The sequence below is a fragment of the Channa argus genome, chromosome 20 (assembly GCF_033026475.1).
Source record: "Channa argus isolate prfri chromosome 20, Channa argus male v1.0, whole genome shotgun sequence".
Classification (NCBI taxonomy): Eukaryota; Metazoa; Chordata; class Actinopteri; order Anabantiformes; family Channidae; genus Channa; species Channa argus.
Window position 1 is genome coordinate 77,663 of NC_090216.1, and position 25,254 is coordinate 102,916.

Sequence of the window (25,254 nt, forward strand, 5' to 3'; positions counted from 1 at the left end):
AAATTTGAATGTGCATCAAACAATTCACAAACACCGGAACACAGCACAGCAAAACAAAACAACAAACCCCTCCTCTACTTTCACACATTAAAAAACATGAAGACATTAACATTAAGTATACTTACTATAAACTGATTATATCCATTTTTAACTGTCTCCCTGTAGTGTTCTTATAATCTTCGAAACACCGAACATGTGGTCCAATACCAATGATTTTATCCTCCACTCAGGCATTACCAACTCCACCCACTAAGTCTGAGGGGAAGTCTGGTTTTTATGGAATCAACTATAGCAATGATCATAATATATCCAGTATTATTTCACTGATTTTAACTATAAATATGTTTTATTCAATAGTCCAGAATCAATTTTTTGTTTTACCTCCATTGTCTTGATGGGATCATCTCTGATGTTGGGGACAAACAGCTGGTGTAATTCATTACCAACTCTAGCTCTTTGGATGTGGACAGGATCTCTTTTGGTTCTTCTCTCTCTTCCCAGCTCTTTTTGTAGATTGTCCTCTTTCTGGCTCTTCTGCTCAGGACAGTTTCTCCTGGGAGGACTTTCCTCATGCCATCTCTGCTTTTGGGGGTTACAATTACTTCTGGGAGTATCCACTGTATGCTCTTGCACCCCCCGAAGCCTAAAAAGTCTTTTCTTATGCCATCTCTTCTTCTGAGTAACTTGAAAAGATTCAAAATCTATACTTACAAAACTTTAATATTATAAAGTCCTTTGAAGAATTGATGAATTTGATTTAAATAAGAAACACTTTTTTAAATATCTGCAGATTAGCCATTTTATGTAAACCAAAATAACAAACTTACTGGACCCACAGTTCCTTACTGAAACAATGATTAATAAGGATAATTTACTTGTGAAACATTGTGTCATGTCAGCAGCCTGCAGCCCAGCTTTTGAGTGAATCACAACAGGATAACATCCACCATCATCCTATGGGACAACAAACTTAGCTCAGTAAGCTGTGTGGTACTTTTACTGCTAGTTCTGTTGTCTGTAGCATTTCTATATATGTCATATATATATAAGACAAAAGCATCTTAGAGTTAATAAGTTGTTGCTAGTTTGTCTGAATGAAACTTACATTTTATTGGATTACCTTGGATGCAAATCAATATAGAAATACATACATATAAAGGGCTTAAAAAATGAAAACATATGTATTGCAATCTAAATGTTATTGTTATCAATATTTAAGGCTAGATACAGCCCTTCATCCTTTTGTACAATCACCATGGTTTCGTCTTTCAATTCAACATAAATAAACTTTATTTATATAGCAATTCACAACAAAGTCATCTCAAGGCACTTTACAGAATAAACTCAAGACTATAAAGAGAGAACCCAACAATTCCCTCTTTAGCAATCCCTAGGCAACAGTGGAGAGGAAAAACTCCCTTTAATGTAATAAACCTCCAGCAGAACCAGGCTCAGGGTGGGCAGCCATCTGCCTTGACTAGTTGGGGTGAAAAAAAAGTAAAAGTAACAGTAACAGCTGGAAAAGTAACAGCTTCAAAGCCCGGGGACACCTGCAGAGAGCAACACAGAGAGGGAGACAGAGAAAGAGAGAGACAACTACAGGAGTAAACACACAGAGTTAATGTCATACAGTAGAGACAATTGTGGGGTGAGAGGAGAGAGGGATAAGAGGAGGGGTTTTCCCCCAGCAGTCCAAGCCTATAGCAGCATAACTATAAGTAAGTAAAAGCTTTATCAAAGAGGAAGGTTTTGAGCCTAGACTTAACAAGTAGAGATGGTGTCTGCTTCCCGAATCAGAAATGGGAGCTGGTTCTACAGGAGAGGAGTTTGATAGCTAAAGGCTCTGCCTCCCATTCTACCTTTGGAAAATCTGGGAACCACAAGTATGACTGCATTCTGAGAAGTGGTCTACTGGGATGTTATGGTGCTATGAGATCTTCTATATATGATGGAGCCTGACCATTCAGAGATTTATATGTAAGAAGCAGGGTTTTAAATTCTATTCTAACTTTAATGGGAAGCCAATGGAGAGAAGCTAGTGAAGTTGAAATATGATTTTTTGCTAATTCCAGTCAGCACTCTTGCTGCAGCATTTTGGATTAATTGCAGACTCTTTAGGGAGTTACTTGGGCATATGGAAAGTAGGGAATTACAGTAGTCCAACCTAGAAGTAACAAATGTATGGACTAGTTTTTCGGCATCACTGAGACAGGAAGCTTCTAATTTTGGCATGTTCCGTAGGTGGAAGAAGACTGTTTCTAGAGATTTCTTTTATATGTGAGGTAAAGGACAAATCCTAGTGCAAAATAACTCCAAGGTTCCTTGCAGTATTACTGGAGGCCAGTTTTGTTTGAGTTTAGAAGTAAAAAATTGTGGGACATCCAGGCCTTTATGTCTTGTAGTCATGCTTGAAGCTTAATTAACTGATTATTTTCATCTGGGTCCATAGATAGATATAGCTGGGTATCATCAGCATAGCAATGGAAATGTAGTGTTTTCTAATAATGTTGCCTAAAGGAGACATATATAAAGTAAAAAGTTTTGGTCCTAACACAGAGCCTTGTTGAACTCAATAGCTAACCGTAATGCGCATGGAGGATTCATCATTAACATGAACAAATTGAAATCTATCAGATAGATAAGATTTAAACCAAACTAATGCAGTTCCTTTAATCCCAATTTCATGTTCCAGTCTCTGTAATAAAATGTTGTGATCAATAGTATCAAATGCAGCACTAAGATCTAACAGAACAAGTATAGAGCCCATTATCTGATACCAAGAGAAGGTCGTTGGTGACTTTTACCAGTGCTGTTTCTGTACTATGATGAACTCTAAATCCTGACTGAAAGTCTTCAAATTATTCCTGTAAAGGTGGTCACATAATTGTTTTGCGACTACTTTTTCAAGGATTTTAGAAATAAAGGGAATATAGTAGTAGTGGTGGTTTAATTAGTAGTGGTTTAATTATAGCTACTTTATAGGCCTGTGGTACATATCTTGTTTCTAAAGATAGATTAATGACATCTAATACGAACATATCTATTAAGGGTAAAGCTTCCTTGAGCAGTTTAGTTGGAATAGGGTCTAGCAGACAGGTTGTTGGTTTAGATGAGATAATTGAAGTTAGCTCAGTGACATCTATGGGTAAAAAACATTCTAAGAGGGATATTGGACTTATTGATGATTCTAGCACTGTTGTACATGAAGATCTTTCGTTAATATTTGGAGGGAGGATCTGGTGAATTCTTTCTCTTATAGCTACAATTTTATTAATAAAGAAAGTCATGAAAGTCTTTTATGAATGATAAATAATATGCTGTTCTGGCATCACAGAGAGCTTTTTAGTACATTTTTAAACTATTTTTCCAGGTTAAATGAGATTCTTCTAAATTTCTGGAACGTCTCTAACTTTTGTATTGCCTGTTTGTGAACTATACCTTGTAGACCACCTCTTCTGGTTTACTGACTTCTTTTCAGAGGGGCAACACTATCGACTATTGAATGTAGTGAGGCTGCAGAATTGTCAACAAGATAATCAACTTGTGCAGGAGTAACATTAAGGTGGCTACTTTCCATTGTATTAACATATGGTGAAGCAAATGATGAAAGAATAATTTCTTTAAATTTATTTACAGCTTTTTCACTTAAGCATCTGCTTTAGTGGAATTTTTCTAACTGCTGTATAGTCCGTTATTGTAAATTCAAATGTTATTATAAAATGGTCTGACAGAAGAGAGCTGGCGTACACGTACAGAAACTGGCAACAATAACAAAAACAGATATAATAAATCAAATAGTGCATATATTCAGAGACAGGTAGAGCAAGAGCAATGAACAACAAATTAAAGTACTTAACAGAAGCTGACAGGCAGTGATTAACTAAACACCAAACACTGAATATCTAAGTAATCAACTAAAGACCACACCACAGAATAATCATAACCCAATATTGAACAGAGATGGACAGGCAGGGATACACAGACAAAACGTAAGACCAAAAAATGAGAGTCCAAAGGAGAAAGCCAGTAGAACAGGGCATAATCCTAGCCGGAAACCTCCAGGAGCACTGAGAGTGAGCACTGAAGAAACGTCTGGCAGGGGACAGGGGAGAGGGGAGAGCCAGGTCTAAATACACAAGGGAACAGGTGAAAACAATCTGGGATGTTGATGAGGGGTGAAGTTCTCAAAATCACTAGACAGGAAGTGGGACAGATGGACTACAAAATAAACGTTAGGAAACAGGAAGTAGGGCTGGCGAAAATAGGGTGAGAGAGGAAAAGAGAGTGAAGGGCAGAGATAAATAGGAATAGAGGAAGAGACAGATCAGGACAGGCTGACAGTGGGAGTGCAGGACTAAGAATTGACAGAGCGTAAGGTGTGTGAGTGGGTAGATTGTTGAAGTAAAGGCCAAAAGGTGAAGGTGAGTAGAGTCCATTGTCAGATTCCACACTGAGTGGCTGCTGTCATCAAGCACACTGCTAACCCAATTGTAAATAATCCTCCCATCCTCAGAATCAGGACTTACTTACTAAAGGTGATCTAGAACTGCTGAAGCTTTCTCCATTTCAAAATCCAGTGTTAGTTAATGGTAATGTTAGTTTATTTCTTGACTTGCTCAACATTTAAGTTTCACACTTCTGGATGTCCACACCACAGCAGTGGTGCTGGATGCCCTGCACCACTACAATTTGCTTCCATTTTATTCATTCTCAGATTTTTAACACTTTTATGAATGTGTCATGAATCTGACTTTTGAACAAATTTAAGAAAGAAACTTGAGATATTTGTGAACGAGGCCTATTGTCTTTTCAGAACCTGTAGAACTGAAAAAGTCATTGAGACTTTGGACTATAGTTGATGGGGTTGGATGGATCAATGTTGGCACAGCTAAACATCACTAAGCAAAACCTTTTGACTCACTCTATTCAATTATGGCTCACGTTTGTCTTTTTTAGACACGTGTCAAGCACTTGTCTACAAGTTGATTTTAGATGGATTAAATCTTTGGCAAGATGCCATCAGCCTCACACAGTGATATGAAAATTGGACTATTTTGTCAGAATATTTTTTCATACTCTTTATGTTACTCTCTAAAAATTACACTATTAATTTTATATCACATTTCTATCATTTAACTATATATGACCGATATTGTAATAACAAATCCCACATAAACAGTTAAAGCTGATTAGTGTTGGGTGAGAGTTCTTCTGGGGTGTAAACTAATCTTTAAAAGTTGCTTTAATCCATACTAACAGCAGACATAGAGATACCCTGTCTCGGTCTGAACAGGGTAAAGTCCAGTATTTGTTTCAGTATTTGATGAAGCTGCAGGAGGTTTGATGTTTCTATGGATGAAACATGTCAACAAACGTTTTAAGGGTAAATCTGACTCAAAGGTATGAATAAACTAGACAGCTCACTTTGTAGGGGTTTCTCTTCAGAGTTTATTCATGCAGTTTCATGACAACAATAACAACAGATGCACCATCCCCATGGTAACCCCTTTTATAAACAAATGATCAGTGTGTGTGTGTATGACACCTGACTGCTACAGAAACTGTTAAGCCTGCAGGAAAAACGATGACCATGTTGGTTTTGCCCACCGGTCTCTGGGCTAAAGTAATCTCAACTCACCTGTTACTGACCTATTTAGGTCCTATTTAGCATGATCCTCTTTAGGATCTATTTATGTCAGTAACAGGTCTCAGGTGAGAACTATCTTTGACCCACTGCATCTCACCTATTGCCCCGAGGATGGAGTAGATGCCATCATCTATTCCATGATGGCATGGAGTAGATGATGCAGATAGACCTCTTCATACACTCCTGGGTTACTAATTACTTGACAGACAGACCACAGTTTGTGTGGTGCATTCTACTTTTTAATATTTTTTTATATGTGTCTAATATAATTTGTAGGTGCATTGTCCCCTATCTACCTCATTGTGTCCTGTCATTGTCTAATGTTCTGTGTAGCAGCTGCTGCAAACACAGAATTTGCTTTTAGGATTAAAAAGTGTGTAGTTTTCATCTATAGATAGACACAGATGTCTATGGTACTCACAATCTCAACAGCTTGACACAAACATGGTTACCGTGGCTGCAGGGGAAACTGGGCATGCTACAGTTTCTGATGCTAAGCTAACGGTACAAAAAACTGTAAAAGTACAAAATGATCATGTATCAAAGGACGTTTTTACAAATCAAACAAACCTAAAACCTCTTTTTTGGGGTGAGGGGTGGGGAGGTTGCTACTTCCAGTCTTCCACTGGATTAAGTAATTATTAGCACCAGCTGATGTTTGAAGACAAAAGAAAATCTGCCAGTGTTAATTTGTCGAGTGAATCAATAACTGAAATTACATGGATCAATAACTGATAGACATGATCATGCTCAAACTTAAAAATAGTTATGGATTTTTAAGCTAGTCTTAATAGAAACTTGAATGCTTTATTTACATACATCTGATATGTATGTAAAAAAATAATTCCCCTTGGAAGTTCTAAATCATGGCTGACTTTTTTTTTTTTTTTTTTACAAAAAAGTGAAAACTAATCTCTACAAAGTAATCTAAATTAATAAAATATGAGGTTGTCTTTAACATGGTTGAGGACGACCTGATCTAGGCAAATTTACACATGTGCCATCTTCTTGCCATCTGTTAATAATAGATAATAACTATACTCCAACATATATTTAACTGCTAGGAAATGTTCTTGTATCCATCCCCTGACTTTCACAATGCAAAGTCAGGGGATGGATACACAGTTCTTTACAGAGTTGATTGGAGTGTTCCTTTGTTTTAATTTTGTAGATTTGGCTGCTATTTTCAGGATCTCTCAAGGGGAATCTGTGGAATACTTTCAACCATTCTTTGTTTTATTCAGAAAATACAGTAGATAACAACAAAGAGATCCATGCTGTGAGGAACTGAACGGAAGAAATGCTAGAATTACTCACATGCATAAATATAGTAGAAATGTAAACTGAAAGCAAGTTTGATCAAATTATCACCCTAAATTGCTCCAGCTGGTCAATATGAAATTTGCTTTCAAGTCAACTCCATTCACAATTTGTGAACAAAGCCAGTCATTAAAACAACAATTAGCTGAAGCACGACTTCCTAGCGCAGTGGCAAATAGTGTATTTTGACACACTGTCTCTTAGATAGATTCCAATTTAATTTGGCTAATGCATTCCTTAAAATTAAATGAACTGAATGAATCTCAGAAACCATATCTCTCATTTCTTATAGTGTAGTTGGGTTCCGAGTAGAAACATTCATGGAAACTGTAGGAAGCAGGAAAAGTTTTAACAAGTAAAATATGAACACCATCAGCCATAGCATCATGGCCAACTGACTCCACTAGACTTCGCTAGAACTCTCTAAATATATGCTGTCATATCTGACATAAAGTGTTCAGTAGCAGTGGGGTCTCGAAGATTGATTTGTTCTTCTGGCACATCCCTAGATGTTTGACTGGAATGAGATCAAGAGAATCTGAAGGCCAAGTCAACACCACAAACTCACTGTTGTGTCTCTCAAACCACTATTGAATCCTTTTTTCAGTTTGGCAGTTTAAATTATTCTGCTTAAAGAGGCAACTGCCATCAGGGCAGTGTACTTGGTCATCAACAATGTTCAGGTAGGTCATACATATCAAAGTAAAACGAACAGGAATGGCAAGACCCAAGCTTTCTCAGGAGTATATAGCCTAAAGCATCACAACGGTGATATCTATTCCCTAAATAAGTGATATACACGCACCCAGCCATCCACCTAATGAAAAAGAAAATGTGACTATTTAGATCAGGCCGTCTTCTTCCATTACTCAGTAGACCAGTTCTGAAGCTCTCATGTGCCCATTGTAGGTGCTTTTGGCAGCAGACACAGGTGAGCATGGTTATTCAGCTATGCAGCCCCTTGCATAATAAACTGAGCTGAGAGCTTTCTATCAGAACCACAATTAACTTTTGAGCACTTTTATCAGTTCTTCTACTGGATTGGACATCCCACAAAAGGTGCAGCTTTGGAGTTGCTCTGACCTAGTCATCTAGACATTACAAATCTGCCCATTGTCAAAGTCACTCAAATCCTTATACTTGCCCATGTTTTCTGCTTCCAACAAATCAACTTCAGGCACAGAATTTCCATTTGCTGCTTAACATGTCCCCCCACGGTTTATGTCACTTGTCAGTATCCATAATGTTATGGCTGTTCCATGTGTCTGTATGAAAATCACAGGTTCTATTGAGACCAGCTTGAACGATTCCAAACTATTTCCTTAACCTGTTCGAGTGACTTCAGACTTATCTGACCAAAAGAAACATTCAGATCCAACATCCAAGATTCAAGTGTTCTCGTGGTGAAACAGATTTTTGCTGGGTCCAGAATAGAGACAATTCCCTCTCTGATCACATGGTCTCCGTTTTAAATTATAGCACATATTGAAACTGAATAAAATTTACACTGAGCAAAAATATCTTATGCAGAAAAACGTAGCAGAAGTAGAAGAATGCGTAGTAACACAAGAAAAACATCTTAGAACATGTGTTCATAACAGGTTTCAACAGTGACCTCAGTATGAAATGTACTGATGATTTGCTAATAAAGATATGTAGCAATGAATACGTTTTATTGTTATAGGATTCAGATTATTAATAGGATAAAGTACTTGTCACAGGATAGTAATACTAATGTTGTAACATTCACTATCAGTTGAGGGTTTAAAACTAGTTGCGTCTTTATAGGTTTCAGTGATTATGGAAGAACTGTGTTAGAAATCAGTTTAAGGTTTTTGTTGGATTTGACACTAGTATAAGTACAAACATTTTAGTGTTTAGTACTACTAAACTCTAAGAAGGGATTATAACTAATTTGTTCTGTGTAGGACTATTCCACCAAAAAAAATAACGGATTTTATACCAGTGTAAAGGTTTAGTACTTCTCTGAGTACTACTGCCGTAGGGTTGTAGTAGAAGGGCACAGTAACCAGGATTTAGTAGTAGGTGTTGAGTTGTACTACAATTGTTACAAGATTTAGCACAATCTGAAGTATCACTATTTCCGAATTTAGATATACTTCAATGGTTGTCTGATTATTGTGGGTTTGATTGAAGCACAAATGTTGCATTTAGTACTGGTTTTAGGTTTTACAACTAGTTAAATAATAGTTGCATATAGTACCATTATTTTTAATTTTGTAATAGCTCTAGGGTTTAACACTGCAGTGTTGTAGTCAGTGCTATCTACTATCTTCAGTTCTACAGTTACAGTTAAACAGGTAGAAGAATCTGATATTAGCACAAGGCTGTTACAGAATTTAGTAGTAGAGGAAGTACTGCATTTGTAAAGAGTGAGGTTACTACTGTTGTATGCTTTATAAAGTTGTTTTGTGGTCTAATAAAAGTACTTTTTATGTACTAGTTGTAAGGTTGCAGGAGGATTCAGTAATTGTTAAAGTAATACTTTTATAGGGTACTAGTTGTAAGCTCGCAGTGGGGTAAGGTTTTATCTTGAAGTAAATCTACTTTTTTACTTTATACCCAGCATCAGTGTGATTTAAGACAGAGATGTTATGTTTGAGCGACCACCAGGGGGCGCCACAATCCTTTGAGCGGAGCGACGAGGGATGTGGTCATCGATCTGAGCTCCTGCAGAAGAAGAAGAAACTGATCAGGTTATTGGCCATTGGTCCTAGTAGTACTCATCTGAAGGTGTGAACACAACCTGCCAGGGTGAATCCTGATTGGTGGAGGTTTCGGGGGCCACTCTGGGTTTTTGGACATGGGGGCCCTCTGTTGGTTGGAGTAGGGGGGACTGATTTGGTCATACTGATAACATCATGGACCGGACCATCATAGTTTCCACGGGGGACGCCACGAGCTTCAGCCATCTGAGACCAGGACAAAGAAACATCTGCGTAAAACCCAATTAACCACCTCCTAATGGCCTCAAATCAAAGCTAAGCTAAGCTTTAGCTGTTGGAAAATCGCCCTCAATTTTGCCTCTACTTTATGGAGTTTATGAGCTGCTCAATGACAGCAAGGTGCCAAGGTCCTGTGGCTGCAAAACAAGCCACAGGATATTGCTCCAAAAGTTTTGTGGGTTTGTTCAGATGCAGTCATGCTTTACTGTTTTTTTAGACTCATGAGGATTTCTCCTGGCAATTTTTCCAATTTATTAGTTCGATCTTCTTTTCTGCTGCCACAAACATTTAACATCTCAGGCCTGTAGGGTCTGAGATATAGTTCTTGTTTTTTTCAGTTTTGTAGTTCTCTGAACATTATACGGTCTGACCTTGGGGTCAGTGTGCTGGACTTCTGAAAAGACTAACAACTTATCTTGAATGTTTTCCATTTGTGAATAATCCTTTTCACCGTAGGACATTGAATTCTAAATTGATTGGAAATGGTTTTATAAACCTTTCCAGCATCAACAAGTCTTTCTCTAAGACCACTGCTTATATCTTTCCCTCTTGGCATTTTGTTAGGGCACACCTGAATGCTCCAGACCAGCAAACCAAAACTGCTCTTTTGATGGTCTGCACACTTGTGATGACCAATTAATCAATAATAATGATTATTATTTATAATAATCATAATAATAATAATTAGCAATAATTACCCTCCTAAATCCTAGAAGAAGGATTAATGGAGTACATAGTTTCACCCACAGTTTTTTTGGGGGGGCTTTTTTGTAAAATATTGGCATGCTGAAAGAATGTATATGTTGCAATTCATCTGAGGTTGTATTTCTTATTTTAAGACCTGCTATGATCAGATAATTATTGTTTTTATGATAGTTTCTGCACACAAAACATTAAACATTTAAAGAGGGTTACTAACTTTTGCACATGACTGTGCACATGTGTACTGATCAGTCAGTTTACTCATCAATGTACTGATTAGTTAGTTTATTGCCACTACATGGAATCAATACACTAGTTCTTTAGTTAAATGGTTAGGTTATTACCAACTACCTAACAAAAAATTCTAATTCTAATTCTTGGGTTGCCTTACTAGGTCCTATTTGACAACAAACTGATCAACTTGTTAACCAGTAGCTGTTCAGTTAATCATCTGATCTGATAATCAGTTAGTTAGGTTAGGTTGGCTGTGTTATTGGTTGATCACATATAACTTATTTAACAAGGTATTAACTTGTTATGTTGTTAGTTAGCTAGGTAACCAAAATGTTGACAGGCTAACAAATTAACTATTACGTTTTTTGTTAACCTGTGGGTTACCTTGCTGCGGGCTCTGATCCTCTTGTACACAGTGTCAGGGAATGCTTTCCTGGGGATGAATCGCCCTGAACCTTCAGTCACATTAAGTTTTCCGTCCTCAAGAATGATACGACCTCCACTGATCACCAATGAGGCCATGCCACGGAAATCAAGACCCTCCAGAATGTTCAGCTCCACTGTCTACACAGAGAAAGGGAGTAAGTAAAGTCTGATTTTAATATCTGATTTCACGTTTTAATATCTGATTTATCAGACCCAGAAAGGTGCAGGACAAGCAAAGTAATTGGAAGGCAAAGTATAGTTTATTGAATATAAGTGTAGTGACAGGGTGGCGAGATGTTTGCTGCAGAGGAAACGGAGGAACAGGAATGGGGGATGATCTAAGGAAGAGAGAGAACGTAAGTGACAGCTTAAAACTCAGAATAGTAAATAATGATGATGGAATTCTTACGAAGGAACGAATGGTGGGTGATTCTCTGCAGCGGGGCCAGAGCACCGGGAGAAGAGGGAGCCAACACAGGTGAGTGGACGGGAAAAGAGGAGAACTAAGGGCGGCTGAAACTATCAGGGAAAAAGAAGACAACAAAGGCAACCACAAAGTAACAACTAAAATTCAAAGTAACAACCAAGATAGAAAGTAACAACTAAAAGTGTCCAAAGAGAAATAATATCAAATGAATACTTCAGTCTTCAATCTTGCGTGAAATCTGCTTCTAATAGTCCAAAGTACGCAACCAGAGCGGAGAAGAGAGATAGTGATGATTACCAGGGCAACATGGGCCAGTGTCACAGCTGTGACAGATAGCTAAGTGAATTGGTGATATGGAGTGACACATGCTGTTGTGACAACCTAAAAGACAATACTCTTACTCTGTCTAAAGACATAACTAAACGGTTACACTTTCGATAATGTCTGTTTATGTGCCATATTGTGTAAAGTCCAAACCTTATCAAAGTAACACATTACTCAGAATGCATTACTTTTGATAGAAACACTGTAGTAGACGCATTACATGTCAGGATTGCTAACTTCACTTCCTCCTTCAGGCTTTTATTGTGCAGTCACTTCCTGTTCCTGGTCCCTTCACATTCACATTAACTTCGCTTCACTAATCACCGGTATTCAGTTCCACCTGCATTCTCCTCGCGACTTTCCAGCCTTCATTTTGTTATCATATTGTTATCTACGGTTCGGACTATGCTACGTTTATTGACTTGACTCTTGCCACTCTGGTTTGTGAGTAACCGCTTCCTATTGACTCCTTGTTGCCGATCACATGAATGACGCTAACAATTATGAGTAATCTTATCTGTCCATGAAGAATCAAGAGTCACGAGCCCTTGTAACCCCGTCATTATAAGGATTTACCATGCCATGTCTATGCTTTTATCATGTCATACACATGTTTTACCAAGTCATGTGATTATCTACCTACTACTTTATACGGAGCTAAGATGAGTGTCCACCACATGTTCAGATATTTAATGGTTATCTGTGTCAGTAGTATCAAGTATATAATACCACAGAAGGATTATCATGTATGCCAATGTTGTGAACTATATTAATGTAAGGAAATTGTGGATCCCAGAACTAATGAATTTTGGAGTTATGTTATTGTGTCACTAAGAAGATTTTGGAGTTCTTTTCACGCCAGAAATTAGAGATTCACCATGGCTCGTTCCAAACACTCGCTACAAGGCCTGCCTCTGTGTTATGGATCCAGGCCAGTAAATCTTCCCCAGTGAACACACCTTCAGATGGACACCCATCATTTCCTCCCTCTCTTCAAGTTACTCCTCCTCTCTGCACCTAAGGAGTTATCTTCACTGCCAGGACCATATTCCACTCTGCTTCATAAGACCCCTGCTTCTCCTCCAGGCTCAGCTCATCTCCCCACTCACTACATTAAGTCTTGTCTCATGTTTTAGACTCCATATCTCACAGGTCATTGTTAAGTTACTCATCTGCGTATTTTCTCTCATAGACTGGGGTTCAGCACCACCTAGCGAGTCGGAGGGCTTACTACATCTCCACCCTGCTTTGCCAACTTTATTCACCTCTTCATGTTTAGTTAAAGCATGAAAAGGTGCTTTATTAGCTGCTAGCTTCTATGGTGCAGCTGCTTTATAACAAAGCTTGTTTAGCTAGAGACTGTGAGGCCTTGTGTTAGGACATATAAAGGTTTTTGTAGCTTGTGGGACAGCACTGGATGACTGTGTAAACTAGGGGCAACAAACTTAACAACTGGTCTGAAATGACTAGACATCGTAGAGATCTGCCAAGAACAGGAAATTCTCATGTGTTCCTGTGCTCAAATAAATATGGCGGCAACTGGGAACTGTTTTTTTAACTTAATTTGTTCATAAGAATAAGATGAATAACAGCAAAAAATAAAAAATAAATTATGGTTGTAAAGGCGTGGACCTTGGTTTGACTCCTGGTCCTCCTGGCTACAAGTCAAAGTATCCCTGGGCAAGACACCGAACCCCCAAGTGTCTGCTGCTTAGTTGCAAGTCGTTTTGAATAAAAGAGTCTGATTGTAAATTGCTAATTGTAAAGCCTACACAGAGAAATTAAGGTAAAATAACTTTAAAACAATACATTTGGTCTGAGATCAATTGCTGCTGTTTCTGCCCAAATATCTGGAAAAAATCATGCATTTTTCCTCATTCGAGTAAAGCTCTCGTTGAAGAAACAACCCACAACTCTCTTGTGATTTTTTTTCTCCCTATTTTCATGTATGTCTACAGTATTTGACTCTATGAAAGTGTTATTATGTATGTTTGTAGTGTCAAATGCACATTTTCGGAGTATTTGATTTGAGTTGAAGCAATAGTTTTGCTGAGTTTGTAGACTTCCCACACAATAACAAAAAACAAAACAAAAACTTTTTGGGTCAATTGCGATTACTTGTTTACTCAGAAGTTCATTGTTTGTGTACTGCTATGCATGTACGGTGTTTGTGCACTTTAGTTGAGATGTATGAGCCTTTGTGGAGCTGTAAGTTTGTTTTCCTACTTGAAGAAGAAATTTGAGAAAAATCCAAATTCTGCCAAGTAATGCTAATTAAAACATCTCAGGCAAATGGAGTTTAGGTTATTTTGGCCAAAGTAGGCAATGTATTTACTCAGGATGTGAGACTTGTAAATTGGTGTATTTTTGAAAACTCAAACAAGTAAAGCTCTTGAGGAAACATTGCACGACACTCATGATTATATCTCCCTGTGTTCAGGGGCATAACATTATTACCAAGTTGTGAGTCTTTGCAGAAACAGTTTTTGTCTCTTTTGGGTTCCACAGGACGATATCAGCATCAGATCCAACAGCGATCCGTCCTAAACACACAGAGGATAGAGAGTTCAGTCCACTGTTCCTGTCTACAGCAAGTGAAATATTTTATTGTGTTTCAACTATCATCACTGTGTGAGCATAGCTTAATGTTTTACTAAAAACCTGAACGATTTTGTGAAAATCTTATCCTGAATAATGGATCTCTGGAATAAAGTCTTCCTTATCTTAAAATACCTTTTCTCGGATAAAGGTTGAAGAGCTTTGCAGAATTGGTGCTCGTTACTGCAACAAACTCGTTCTCATCCATCTTCCCTGTTGACTGTGGAGAGACAGGAAGACAAACATGGGCAGACTGAAAGTGTCGTCTGTAACCTCATTGTGGATATTAACAAATGAAACACTGCAGGTGTGATGCTGAGTGGAATTTAGTGATCAGGAACCTGAGGCAGGAACCAAATACAGGGAAGCTTAAGGCCAAAGCTCAAAGTTTCTCACCACTGCTCGGTCCCACACAACTGACATCCTCTCTTCGACACCATTGGTTCCCTCTGGGATCAAAGTAAAGTCGTCTTTACCAATAGCTTTCTGAGCTGTAGAGAACCCAGCATGAGCGCTAGATGTCACCTGCAAGTCTCCACTGGAAAAAAAAAACACACACACACACATACAGCAACCAGCTGTCAGGTTCACCTGATAGACATGGGGGTTCAGGTAGATGGTGAGGCTGCACTAATGCTAACACAGATGCTAGCAGAAAGCCAAGGCAATGCTGACCATGCTAACAGAGAGGTCAGGTACAGTGGAGTGGTAGGGTCAGGGTTGAGGGGTGGGCTCATAACGAAGGCAGCAGCTGTGGCCCAGTCTTTGGACCAATAGTGAGAGCCGTCGGTTGCCAGACTAGCTGTGATTGGTTCTCCATACACCACCATACCTGAGGACAGAAGCAGGAAGGCATTTGACAAAAAAACTTTTGAGGGGGGGCAGATTGAATGTTTTAAATACACTAAATCAGTGGTTCTAAATCTCTAAATCCCAATCCCTGCTCTGCTTATTTTCCAACTGACCCTATCCCTACAGAAAGGTCTACAGGGACAATGAGTTGGGAACTTTGTGGTACTCTTGAACCTGATGGGATGGACTATGTGGCCAGAATCACCACCTATAGTCTGGCAGTCCAGTTTAGGGTTTACATTTTAAAACACTGAATCTAAAGCAAAGCTGTAGTCTAAAACATGATCTGAGTTAAAAGGTGTAATAGAGGAAAGGGGAGGGATGATGTCACCTTTCTTCCTGGCCTTGGCGATGACATCAGCAGCAGATTTACTCATCACCTTGGTAATGTACAGTGGGCAATTCGCCTGTTTGGCAATAGTTATGGCCCGATACACAGCCTCTGTTTCCACCTGCAATACAGGATAAGTTACTTACATTGCCATCTGCTGGTTGATTGTTTTTTCTGCAGATGTGCCAGGTGTGCCTACCTCCTCAGGATGTGATAAAATGTGTCCCTCTGGTCCAGTGATGCCGAGACCAAGAAGTTTCTTTTGTTCCTGAAACACACACCATGTGAAACACAGCAAAATAAACACACAAACTGAACTTTAGTTCATGTTTGTCTGTGTTGAATCATTTTATAGTGGGTCATAGTGGAAACGTTCTGTATAACAACCAAAAAAAACCTATCATCCTTTTGGTCGGGGTGCATTACCTCGTCAATTATGTCACCATTCTCAGCATGAACTTGTGCGATGGCTCCAAGATCCCGTAGCACACTGAACGCCTCATAGAGCTGGAACCAGAACAACAGGAATCAAAGTCAGTCATAACACAACACAACAGCAACATCAACAAAAAAACGTTTCTGTCATGTCCACCTGAGTATCGGTGCTCTGGTATTTTTCTTTATAGGCCATGAAGAAGAGAAAGGAGTTCACACCTGAAACACAAATACTGCAGTTAGTACTAGTTAGTAGATAATTAGTCTGGGTCACTCCATCTGTTCCAGTCCAGGTGAGTCTGTCAATTTCAGTCCAGGTTCCCGTCTGTTTATAAGCAGCATTAGGAGGTTCTGGTCAGGAGTTTTAACATCACTTTAAAATCTACACTAACATGTTGTTCTAATTCGTGTGTACCATAGTCCTTGTCGTTGCTGGTTATGTCTATGGTTTTCCTGAATACTGTATATGTGGCTCTTTAGTAATAATAGCGCCAAACAGAAAAGTTCACAAAACACTGGTTTGTGTGAGTAAATAATGTGAAAAACTAAAACCAGGTGTTCTATTGCTCCCACTGAATGTCATTCTCACTGCTAAGCTAATCAATCTCACTGCTAAGCTAATCAATCAGCTGATAGGTTATTCGTCTGTACCTTAAACTCGAGAAAGTAATTGGTATGGATATTCCATCTAATCTAATCTAATTTATTTACTAACTTTAACGAGGGACATCAGAGGGTCCTGTCTGACCTTTGTCTTTGACAAGGGTTTCCAGTTCTTCGTACAGTCCTTCATGCCATCGTGTGATGTCCAAGTGAAAAGTGAAATCACAGCACGCCCTCTGCTCTGCAGTCTCTTTCCACTGATCAAACGCTGAGAGTAAACTAGTTCCTGGTTCCACCAGGATATGGTCCACTGTAAGACAAAAACCTGTATTACTACATCTGGAGCATGGTGATTTAGGTTTATAAGTATCAATGAATTCCTGATGATAACTAACTGATTGTGGTTGTTCCACCCGACAGGGCAGCTCTGGTTCCCTGGTAGAAGTCATCGACTGGGTTCAGGCCTTTCTGCAGAGCGTGCAGGTTAGTGTTAGCATCGATTCCTCCGGGGATCACGAGATGACCGTATGCGTCCACCGTCCTCACCCCAGCTGGGACAATCAAGTTCTCCCCGATCTGTCTGAGGATGACAGAGAAAACAACAGTTTACAACAGGTCAAAAATCTTTTTAACAAAGGGTTTCCAGTTCTTCGTACTTAACAAAGATTTTTGGACACTGAACAGACAAAACTTTACTTATCACTGAGAAAAATTAATTACTTGATGATCCCATCTTCCACATAGACATCAGCATAGAATGACTGATCATCATTGACAATCTTTCCACCTTTGATGATCAGACGGTCACCCTAAAAACAGACAGAAACAGAGGATGCTGGATTGGTAGGTTATAGTGACATCACTCAGCTGTCAGGCAATTTTACCAAAGCTCACTTCCTGCCCAAAAGACCCTGATGTCTCCAGTTTAAATGAGCAGCTGTAAGTATTTCTGTCAAAAGTCTTAAATACAGAAATGTTTAATTTACGATTTTACAAAAAAAGTAGTTTGAGGTAATTCTTGAGTATTTCCATTTTATTCTACCTACACTTCTATTACAGTACATTTGTCTACTGTAGTTACTAGTTATATGCAGACTCTTAACACAAAATAGAATCAACCAATAAACAGTGGATAAACTGTCGATTCATTATCTCTAACCACTGTTTAGGGTCACATGGGGTCTCCAGCCTATGTGTATTATTGTCATTATTATTATTATTGATTAAGCAGTTGTCTGTCTGTCTGTCTGGAGCTAAGCGGTTAAAATCAGCTAATTCATTACCGATAACATTAGCAATGTTTACAAATTAATAATTATAATCCATAATGTATTCTTTCACTGTTGGTACTATCTAATAGATATATGAACAAATTTCTACATCTCATTGGTGGATCTCTTTCAAATAGAAATGTATGAAAATCTAAAATCTAATCACAGGTATGAGTGTGGTTCAACTAGATTTTAAACCACTAACCACACTGCCACTGCTGAGGAAATCTGACTGAACTAATTCTGACCCAAAAACTCACAGAGAGCGCCATCTGCTCTCGTCCAGAACCACAAACACACAGACCGGGCGGGGTTTTTGAAACACCACTAAACCACAGATGCGGCAGCGCAACAATTTTTGTTTCGGAACCAGATGGTTGTGGTATGTTGGACAGAACCACAGTCGATACAAACACCGAGCTTTGCTGTGTAGGTGGGGTGGGATACGGGATTGGGTCGGTCTCAGCATCGCTGCCATGTGCACCTTAGGACAACACAGAGCACATGAAGACTACAATATATAAAATATGCAACGAAAAAAAAAAACCTTCGAACCGAACAGGGCCGAGCTGTGCGGCTCGAAGTGACCAGCTCGGCCCCGGTACCCGATGATTGACAGGCAGCGCCTAATCGGGCCGCTTTTCGACCTGGATCAGTTCGTTCCGATTCGTGTGGCGTGTGACTCACCGCGGTTCTGCTTTTCTTGTTCTGGAACGACATCCTGATCGATCCGTGATCGGCTGATTGATCCGTTCTGTCACAAACTGACGGCTATTGTTGCGCCCGTTAGCTCTGATGTCACGTCACCGACAGCACGCGCACACACGTTCCTAGAAATTCCGCTGTGGGGCTTCAAAATAAAAGCCTCGTCTTATTTTAAGGTCAAATTAAAATAAAGTTTGTTTGAGTAACAGTTCTACTCTGAGTGTTCTCACCAGTTTAAACTTTGAACGCGTGTAGGATCATTATAGCACATACACCATATTATGTTTAACAGTTAGTTAATTTTACCCAGGTGAAGAGGTTCTTTAACCCAGTGACCCAATGGTGATAATTTACACAAAGACTGGATCATAACTGACTGGTACTGCAAATTCACTAGTGTCAAAATTGTGTTAGGGCATTTTAAAAGAAATGTTGAGGCTCTGGTATTGTTTTTGACAGAATGAACTGTGGGCCACTGACAGCACATAATGGTGTTAGTGTATAGTCACAGAGTGAATGGTATTCAACATCAATCTGGGCGTTTGTGCAGGTACTTGTGGAGACTTGACAGATGCCATTTTTTTCACCTCATCTTGAGGTTTGGGTACGAAAAAGTGAGTTTATTAAAAGTATTGTTCATTTTCTTATTTAAGAATGCTGATGCTTTTTCTTTTTTCACTGAAACCAGAAGTACTTAGTGAACGGATAACCCTATTTCCGCTTTACGGTGGGATATGCAGTGGCAAGTTTTCAACTTCTTTGTCACTGAATAAAATTACTGTATTTGTACAGTTACAAACATAACATTCATTAAGTAGGACATTAAGCCACATACACTACACAACTCAGAAAGTTTTATTTTAGTACAACACACACAACAGGAACAGCAACTGGACGCCACCAGCTGCAGCAGCACTCACATCATGGTGTCAGTATAAACTCCACATACTGGCTAAACCCTAGCTACACAATAGGATAACTAAAAGAACAGAAAAGAACTCCCACAATCCCTAGCACCTACAAATCTCAGTCTTAGCAACCCCTCCCCTTGAGTTGCTACATAGCCCCCATCTGATGGGTTTGTCATCCCCTACAACCCCATCATCTAACACAAAGGCCCTCAAATGTACCGGCCGACGGGCAGGCCTGTGGGAGAAATCTCCCAATTGGGCCTGAGAGTCATCACAGTCACCCTCATCACCAGCAGCCACTAGAGCATGAGGGCAGTACGGGTAAACCTGTCTCGATGCAACACCACCAGGCGGCCCCACTAGAGCATAAACGTCTGGCACACCACCTCAGACAAACGTGCTACAATCTCGGCCAGCTCCCACCAGTGATTGTAAGGTTCAGGACTCAGGACAGTACACCATACGTACACCTGGCGAGTATAGTTGTGGACCATTTTCAGACGTTCTCTAAGTCTTTGGAACAAGATCATATCGAGTCCTGGGGAGATCGTAAATCTCTGGGGAGCCCCAAACACACCCTATACTGGTGTCCAGAGCTCCTCTCCAAACATAAAGGGCAGCAGGCTGTCCAGTAGTCCTACAGTATCAGAGGCAGACGAGAGTCTCAGTCTAATTGATGTCTCATCGATGAACTTCTACCAGGCCATTACTCTGAGGTTGAAGAGGGGTGGTGCATGTCTTCTTCACACCCAGCAGCCTGCAGACCTCGCTAAAAATCCAACTCTGTCCTAGCGACCAGGGCTGGACTCAAACTTCCAGCCCTGGTTGCTATAAAGTTCGGTGGGAACCCCAAAGCGGGTGAGGAAAAGGGCCAATAATGTCCACCTCTACTCCCTCAATTGGGGCCCCACCAAGTATCACTGCAGGGGGGGATGTGAGCATTGAGCTAGTCCTATGTGGCACAAGAGTCACAGCAGTGCACGTAGCACTCAAATTCCCATCAAGAAGTGATAAACAACAACAGATGTTTGGATCAAGTTCATTTAAAGAAGGAGCCTATAGATCACACAGTACGTTGAACACTAAACAGGTCAAAATAATTTAATGTTTTATCACAGTTGCCTCCTTTTTTCGTTAGTTAACTGAAACCACTCAGCTGTTTTATGTTCGCTTTTCACTTATTTAAGCATGGGCTGCATGAAGTCAGACCAGCTCCATGGGGCTAATTATCATAAAACATCAACACATGGTTAATGTAACTTTAAATACCCAATGTATATAACAACACACTAGGTTAGCATTTATTTTTAACAAAAGCCACGATAACATACCTGTAGCATGATTAAGTCAGTCCTTGTTCTCTCCATTAATCAAATCCCTGTCGTCCCTTCCTGTCCCAGACATTAAACAGCAGTTTTTAAACACCCCGTCAGTATGTTCCACACTAGCTGCCCTACTGGTTCTTACATACGGATTAGGTAGAACCAGCCACACTAGAAACTTGTTTATGTTATCTGTAGGTACTTTCTGCTACCATCACCCATCAACCCCCTGAAATTCATTTCTCTACATTGCCTCTTTATTACTTCTTATTTATGTTTTTTTTTGGTAATTAGTTTTATATTTTGAACACAAAGTGAACCTTTTTTTTTTAAGCTGTATCATAATGCGACACAGGATAACAGCTGAGCTGGTAGTTGTTTCTGTTTTATCTAAACAACCAGCCGGATGCCCTTCATGAAGTAACCCTCCCTTCTACCGGGCTTGGTACATGCACCGCGCAGCTGAAGATTGGGAATGGGCTGTTGGGGATTCAGTGACTTACCCAGGGACACTTCGACATGTGATTGGGAAGAACGGGCCTACTGCCAGTCACTGCCACTGGCCCCGGCCACTGCCGGGGCCCTCTGTTGCACAGAACACTAACCGGCATGTACTGTTGACTGGTCAACGGTCATAGTTTCTGTGCAGAACTTGCTCATCATGAAGATGATGTGTTATGACCTGGGTCATTATTAGTGTTATTTTTATTAATGTCTAGTTTTGTTTTTTTGTTGTCTCTTTCTTTCTCTTCCTCCTTGGGTGCTTTATGTGGGTTTCTGAGGGATGGGTTACAGGTGGTGTCCATGGATTGGCCTATTTGAATTAATTGCTGCTGCCTGACTGGAAAACATTGTACCACACACTTCATATGCTTCAGATGACAGCAGCCCTCTCTCTCTCCACCTCTGCCACTCCCAACAACCCAGCACTGTGACATGGACTCTGTAAGTTGGAACAGTTAGAGAGCTTTTTGTAAAATACAGATTGTTGTGATTGAGTCTGATTTGTCTGATAAGTGTGTAAATAAGTGCAAAAACTGTTATGCCTAGGTTCCCCTAGATCAGGGGCATAACAAATGCCACAGAGAGACAGACAGATAAATAGCTGTAATTAAAAATAAATATAAATTTTGACAAACAATAAATGTTTGGCTTTGACTTTTATTTATATTTACATTAACTACATTTATATTTATACATGTATTTAATTGGCCATTATTGATTTCCTCTTCCGTCATGCTAAAGAGGAGGCTGCCACACCCCTGCCTCATGGAGTTGTTCTCATTGGTTGATCAGCTTTAATGTGTAGGTGCTCGATTACTTCTGTCGACTTGTTCTTTTCTGTTCTTTTAGTTATCCTATTGTGTAGCTAGGGTTTAGCCAGTATGTGGAGTGCTACAATGATGCACTGCACCAGTGTATAATAACGGTGAAATAGCTGAAATGAGTTGAATGCATAATTACTGTCATATATCATCCTTTATTTTCGATCATGTGTCATTTTTAGGTGTTTGTCCTTATACTGCTTATACATTTACACAATTTGAAAGCCACTAAGTGGAAGCCTACATTGAATCTTATGATATGTCGGTGGTAGAGGACCAAGCCCTAGAACTATCTGAAAATCACAATTACTCCGTTCTTAGCAGTTAAATATCAAATGTATGAAATTCAGAGTTGTGCCAACGCCTAAAATATGCACTGATAACTGCATCTGATTTCTCATATTATAAGTTTCTCTGTTGAGAAACAACTTATAACTTGCCTTCAACATTAATGTATCAATCAGCAGTTGCATGTATAATAAAAATCAATATTCAGTTGATATGACAGATTTATTTTATTGAACATTTCAGTAAATGCTGACTGTTATATCAGACTCATTATCATAAACATTTTTTTACAGCTTCACATGTATCTTATCTGTGATTCACCTGTCAGTAGAAACTAAACTTCTTCCTATCTTGAACCTATTTCACTTTTAATTAAAGCAGCAGTGATCAGACGTGTGTCATTTTTACCTCTCGTTTACCGTAGTTCTCCCGCCCCGAGGGAAACACTATGGTCTGTCCTTTGGCTGCAGGTCCTCCTTCCTCCTCTTTGGGTCGGGTTTGGGTGGCTCTGCGTCGCTGCATCTGAGGACTGAACGACTCAAAGTTCAGCGTTTTGTTCTCGAATGCTCCTTCGACACTGCAGAACATCCCTCCATACTTCATTCGAGGACGGGGGGAGTCCGAGCCGAGCCTGGACAGCAGAGAGGAGCAGTCGTCCTCCTGAGACATCATGGACTGATGCGATGCTCACAGACAAAGAGGGGAGAAGAAGAGGAGAAGGAGGGGAGGGGAGGAGAACAGCAGAGGAGAGGGGGAGGGAAAAAGGAGGTCATGGAGGAGGGAAGAACAACGCACTGTGTCTGAAAGAAATATTAGGCCAGTCCAAAGAGCTCATCAGGTTCTCTGGAGCAGACCCTGTAAACCAGCAAACCAACAGGTCCCCCACTCCTCCCTTTCTTTGCTGATGACATCTGGCTTCACCGCCTAAGCCTGAACTCCTAGGTTAAAGTTTGAAGCTCCACCAGCATCTGTGTCCATGGTTAAACTATCAACAAGACCTGCCCGAGCATGTGTCAGATAGAGCTGCCATAGAAGGTGCAGACCTGGTACATCAGGCTCCAGGTTTGGTGTCGGACCTCCATCTGACCCTTGGCCTGGCACAGTGATGCCAGCCTGATGTCACATTACCTTAACCTGTGTCCATCATTAAAGAGTGTGACATCATAGCGTCCTCCCTCTTGGATTCGTCTATTGTGTGCAGGTGAAATAGAGGGTTGGTTTTGAACACCCAGCTCAAATCATAGGGTACAACTGTGAATGTCTGAAACACGTGAAACCCACACCTGCAGGTTAAAACTCTTTCAAAAAATTCAGATTACATATGAACCCAGTCCTTTCTAATTTAAACAAACTTCCTGTTTACAGAAACTGAGTCCACCTCAAAACCAGAACTAGATCCAGAACAGTCTGAAGAATTGTAAAACTAGTTATTTATTGAGTGAATCCTGAGATTCAGTCTGAATCAGAAACATCAGATAAGCTTTCAGCTTCAGTGAACACAGTGGTAGACCCCCTAACACACACATAACCACAGGTCAGTGCTCATTACTTTTGATGGTCTGAAACTCTGTAGTGGCTTCAGTTTGAACTGGGTCTCTGCTTGTCACATTTCATCTCTCTCTCTCTCTCTCTCTCTCTCTCTCTCTCTCTCACACACACACACACACACACACACACTCAGTGGACCATGACAAAGTCCACATAAACATGAAGTGCTCATGTTTTAAAATAAAGAGTCTCTTCCTGACTGACACAGTATCTGATAGTACTTTATACAGTATAGTACAACAGTATTGATAACTGTACATGTACACAGTATACTGTATATTGTAGTAAATGTATGGGGGCAGAAGCCTGAACGCTTACAACTTGTTAAACCAGGTGAAATTTGTTTTTAATCACACTTAGTCCCTAGAGCAGGTAAGACAATGGGCCATTACACTCCTGGTTAGGAGTTCCAGGTGTTTAACCTCTATGGATTTAAGTTAATCACACCGTTAGTGTCCATATTGTACAGCATATGCTACTGTAGTACAGGCAGTTTTCTGTGATGTGGAATACGTTTCATGCAGTGAGTTAACTATAAAGGAGAACCAGCTCCTCATGACCAGACTCATCATCCATCTGAAAAAGAAGGGACACTGGTCTGAAGAGGAAAGTTCACATCACGAAGAAAGAAAACCAGTGGTTTAAAAGAGGAGAAAAAAGGGAACAAACTGGAACAAGCTTCTGTCAACATGGAAAGTGATCTACAAAACATTAATGAGCTAATCTCCCTCACCATGAAGTTTACCAGATATTCATGTGATACTAATGACACACTATTTAAATAAACTTTATCCCTGTTTAGGGTAAAGACCCTGCTCTCTACCTCTACTTGAATGGGAAGGTGTTCTGGTTCCTGAAGACTTCCCACAGCTCTTTTATTGAAAACTTGCTTATGATTGGACCGATCTGATATTACATCACAACACATATCAGCCTGTTACTCAAAAAATGTCCAAAATTTATATAATTAATTATAACTACATGTCAAAAGTAACTAGGTACATTACTCATAATACTTT

At 39.8% G+C, this 25,254-nt stretch overlaps 1 protein-coding gene across 5 annotated transcripts; it reads right to left on the reverse strand.

Annotated features, from left to right (window-relative positions):
• Window positions 1–1,166: 1,166 nt before the first annotated feature.
• Window positions 1,167–24,259, reverse strand: dpysl4 (dihydropyrimidinase like 4). 5 transcript variants are annotated; one of them, XM_067489183.1, is made up of 15 exons: window positions 23,096–24,160; window positions 17,586–17,674; window positions 17,261–17,445; window positions 17,011–17,175; window positions 16,420–16,481; window positions 16,254–16,334; window positions 16,027–16,095; window positions 15,828–15,948; window positions 15,320–15,476; window positions 15,041–15,182; window positions 14,780–14,864; window positions 14,504–14,589; window positions 11,254–11,433; window positions 9,735–9,900; window positions 5,425–9,658 (listed from the first exon to the last, which is right to left on the reverse strand). In XM_067489183.1, the coding sequence occupies exons 1-15, from the start codon at window positions 23,357–23,359 to the stop codon at window positions 9,567–9,569; spliced, it is 1,944 nt and encodes a 647-aa protein (XP_067345284.1). In that variant the 5' UTR covers window positions 23,360–24,160; the 3' UTR covers window positions 5,425–9,566. The 5 variants fall into 5 exon arrangements, with proteins under 5 accessions (XP_067345288.1, XP_067345284.1, XP_067345286.1 ...); XM_067489185.1 differs by lacking the exon at window positions 23,096–24,160 and adding an exon at window positions 18,824–18,982; XM_067489186.1 differs by lacking the exons at window positions 5,425–9,658; window positions 9,735–9,900 and adding an exon at window positions 11,705–11,814 and having other exon boundaries at window positions 11,286–11,433; window positions 23,096–24,247.
• Between the last annotated feature and the right edge of the window lie 995 nt (window positions 24,260–25,254).

Bases quoted from the DNA above. Each gene is read 5' to 3' on its own strand.
- dpysl4 (XM_067489183.1), bottom strand. From the start codon at position 23,359: ATGATGTCTCAGGAGGACGACTGCTCCTCTCTGCTGTCCAGGCTCGGC. The intron at 17,176-17,260 runs GTTAGTTATCAT...TTTGTCTTACAG, and splicing joins GGGTGGAACAACCACAATCA to TGGACCATATCCTGGTGGAA. The intron at 14,590-14,779 runs GTATTTTAAGAT...CTGTGTGTTTAG, and splicing joins CAACCTTTATCCGAGAAAAG to GACGGATCGCTGTTGGATCT.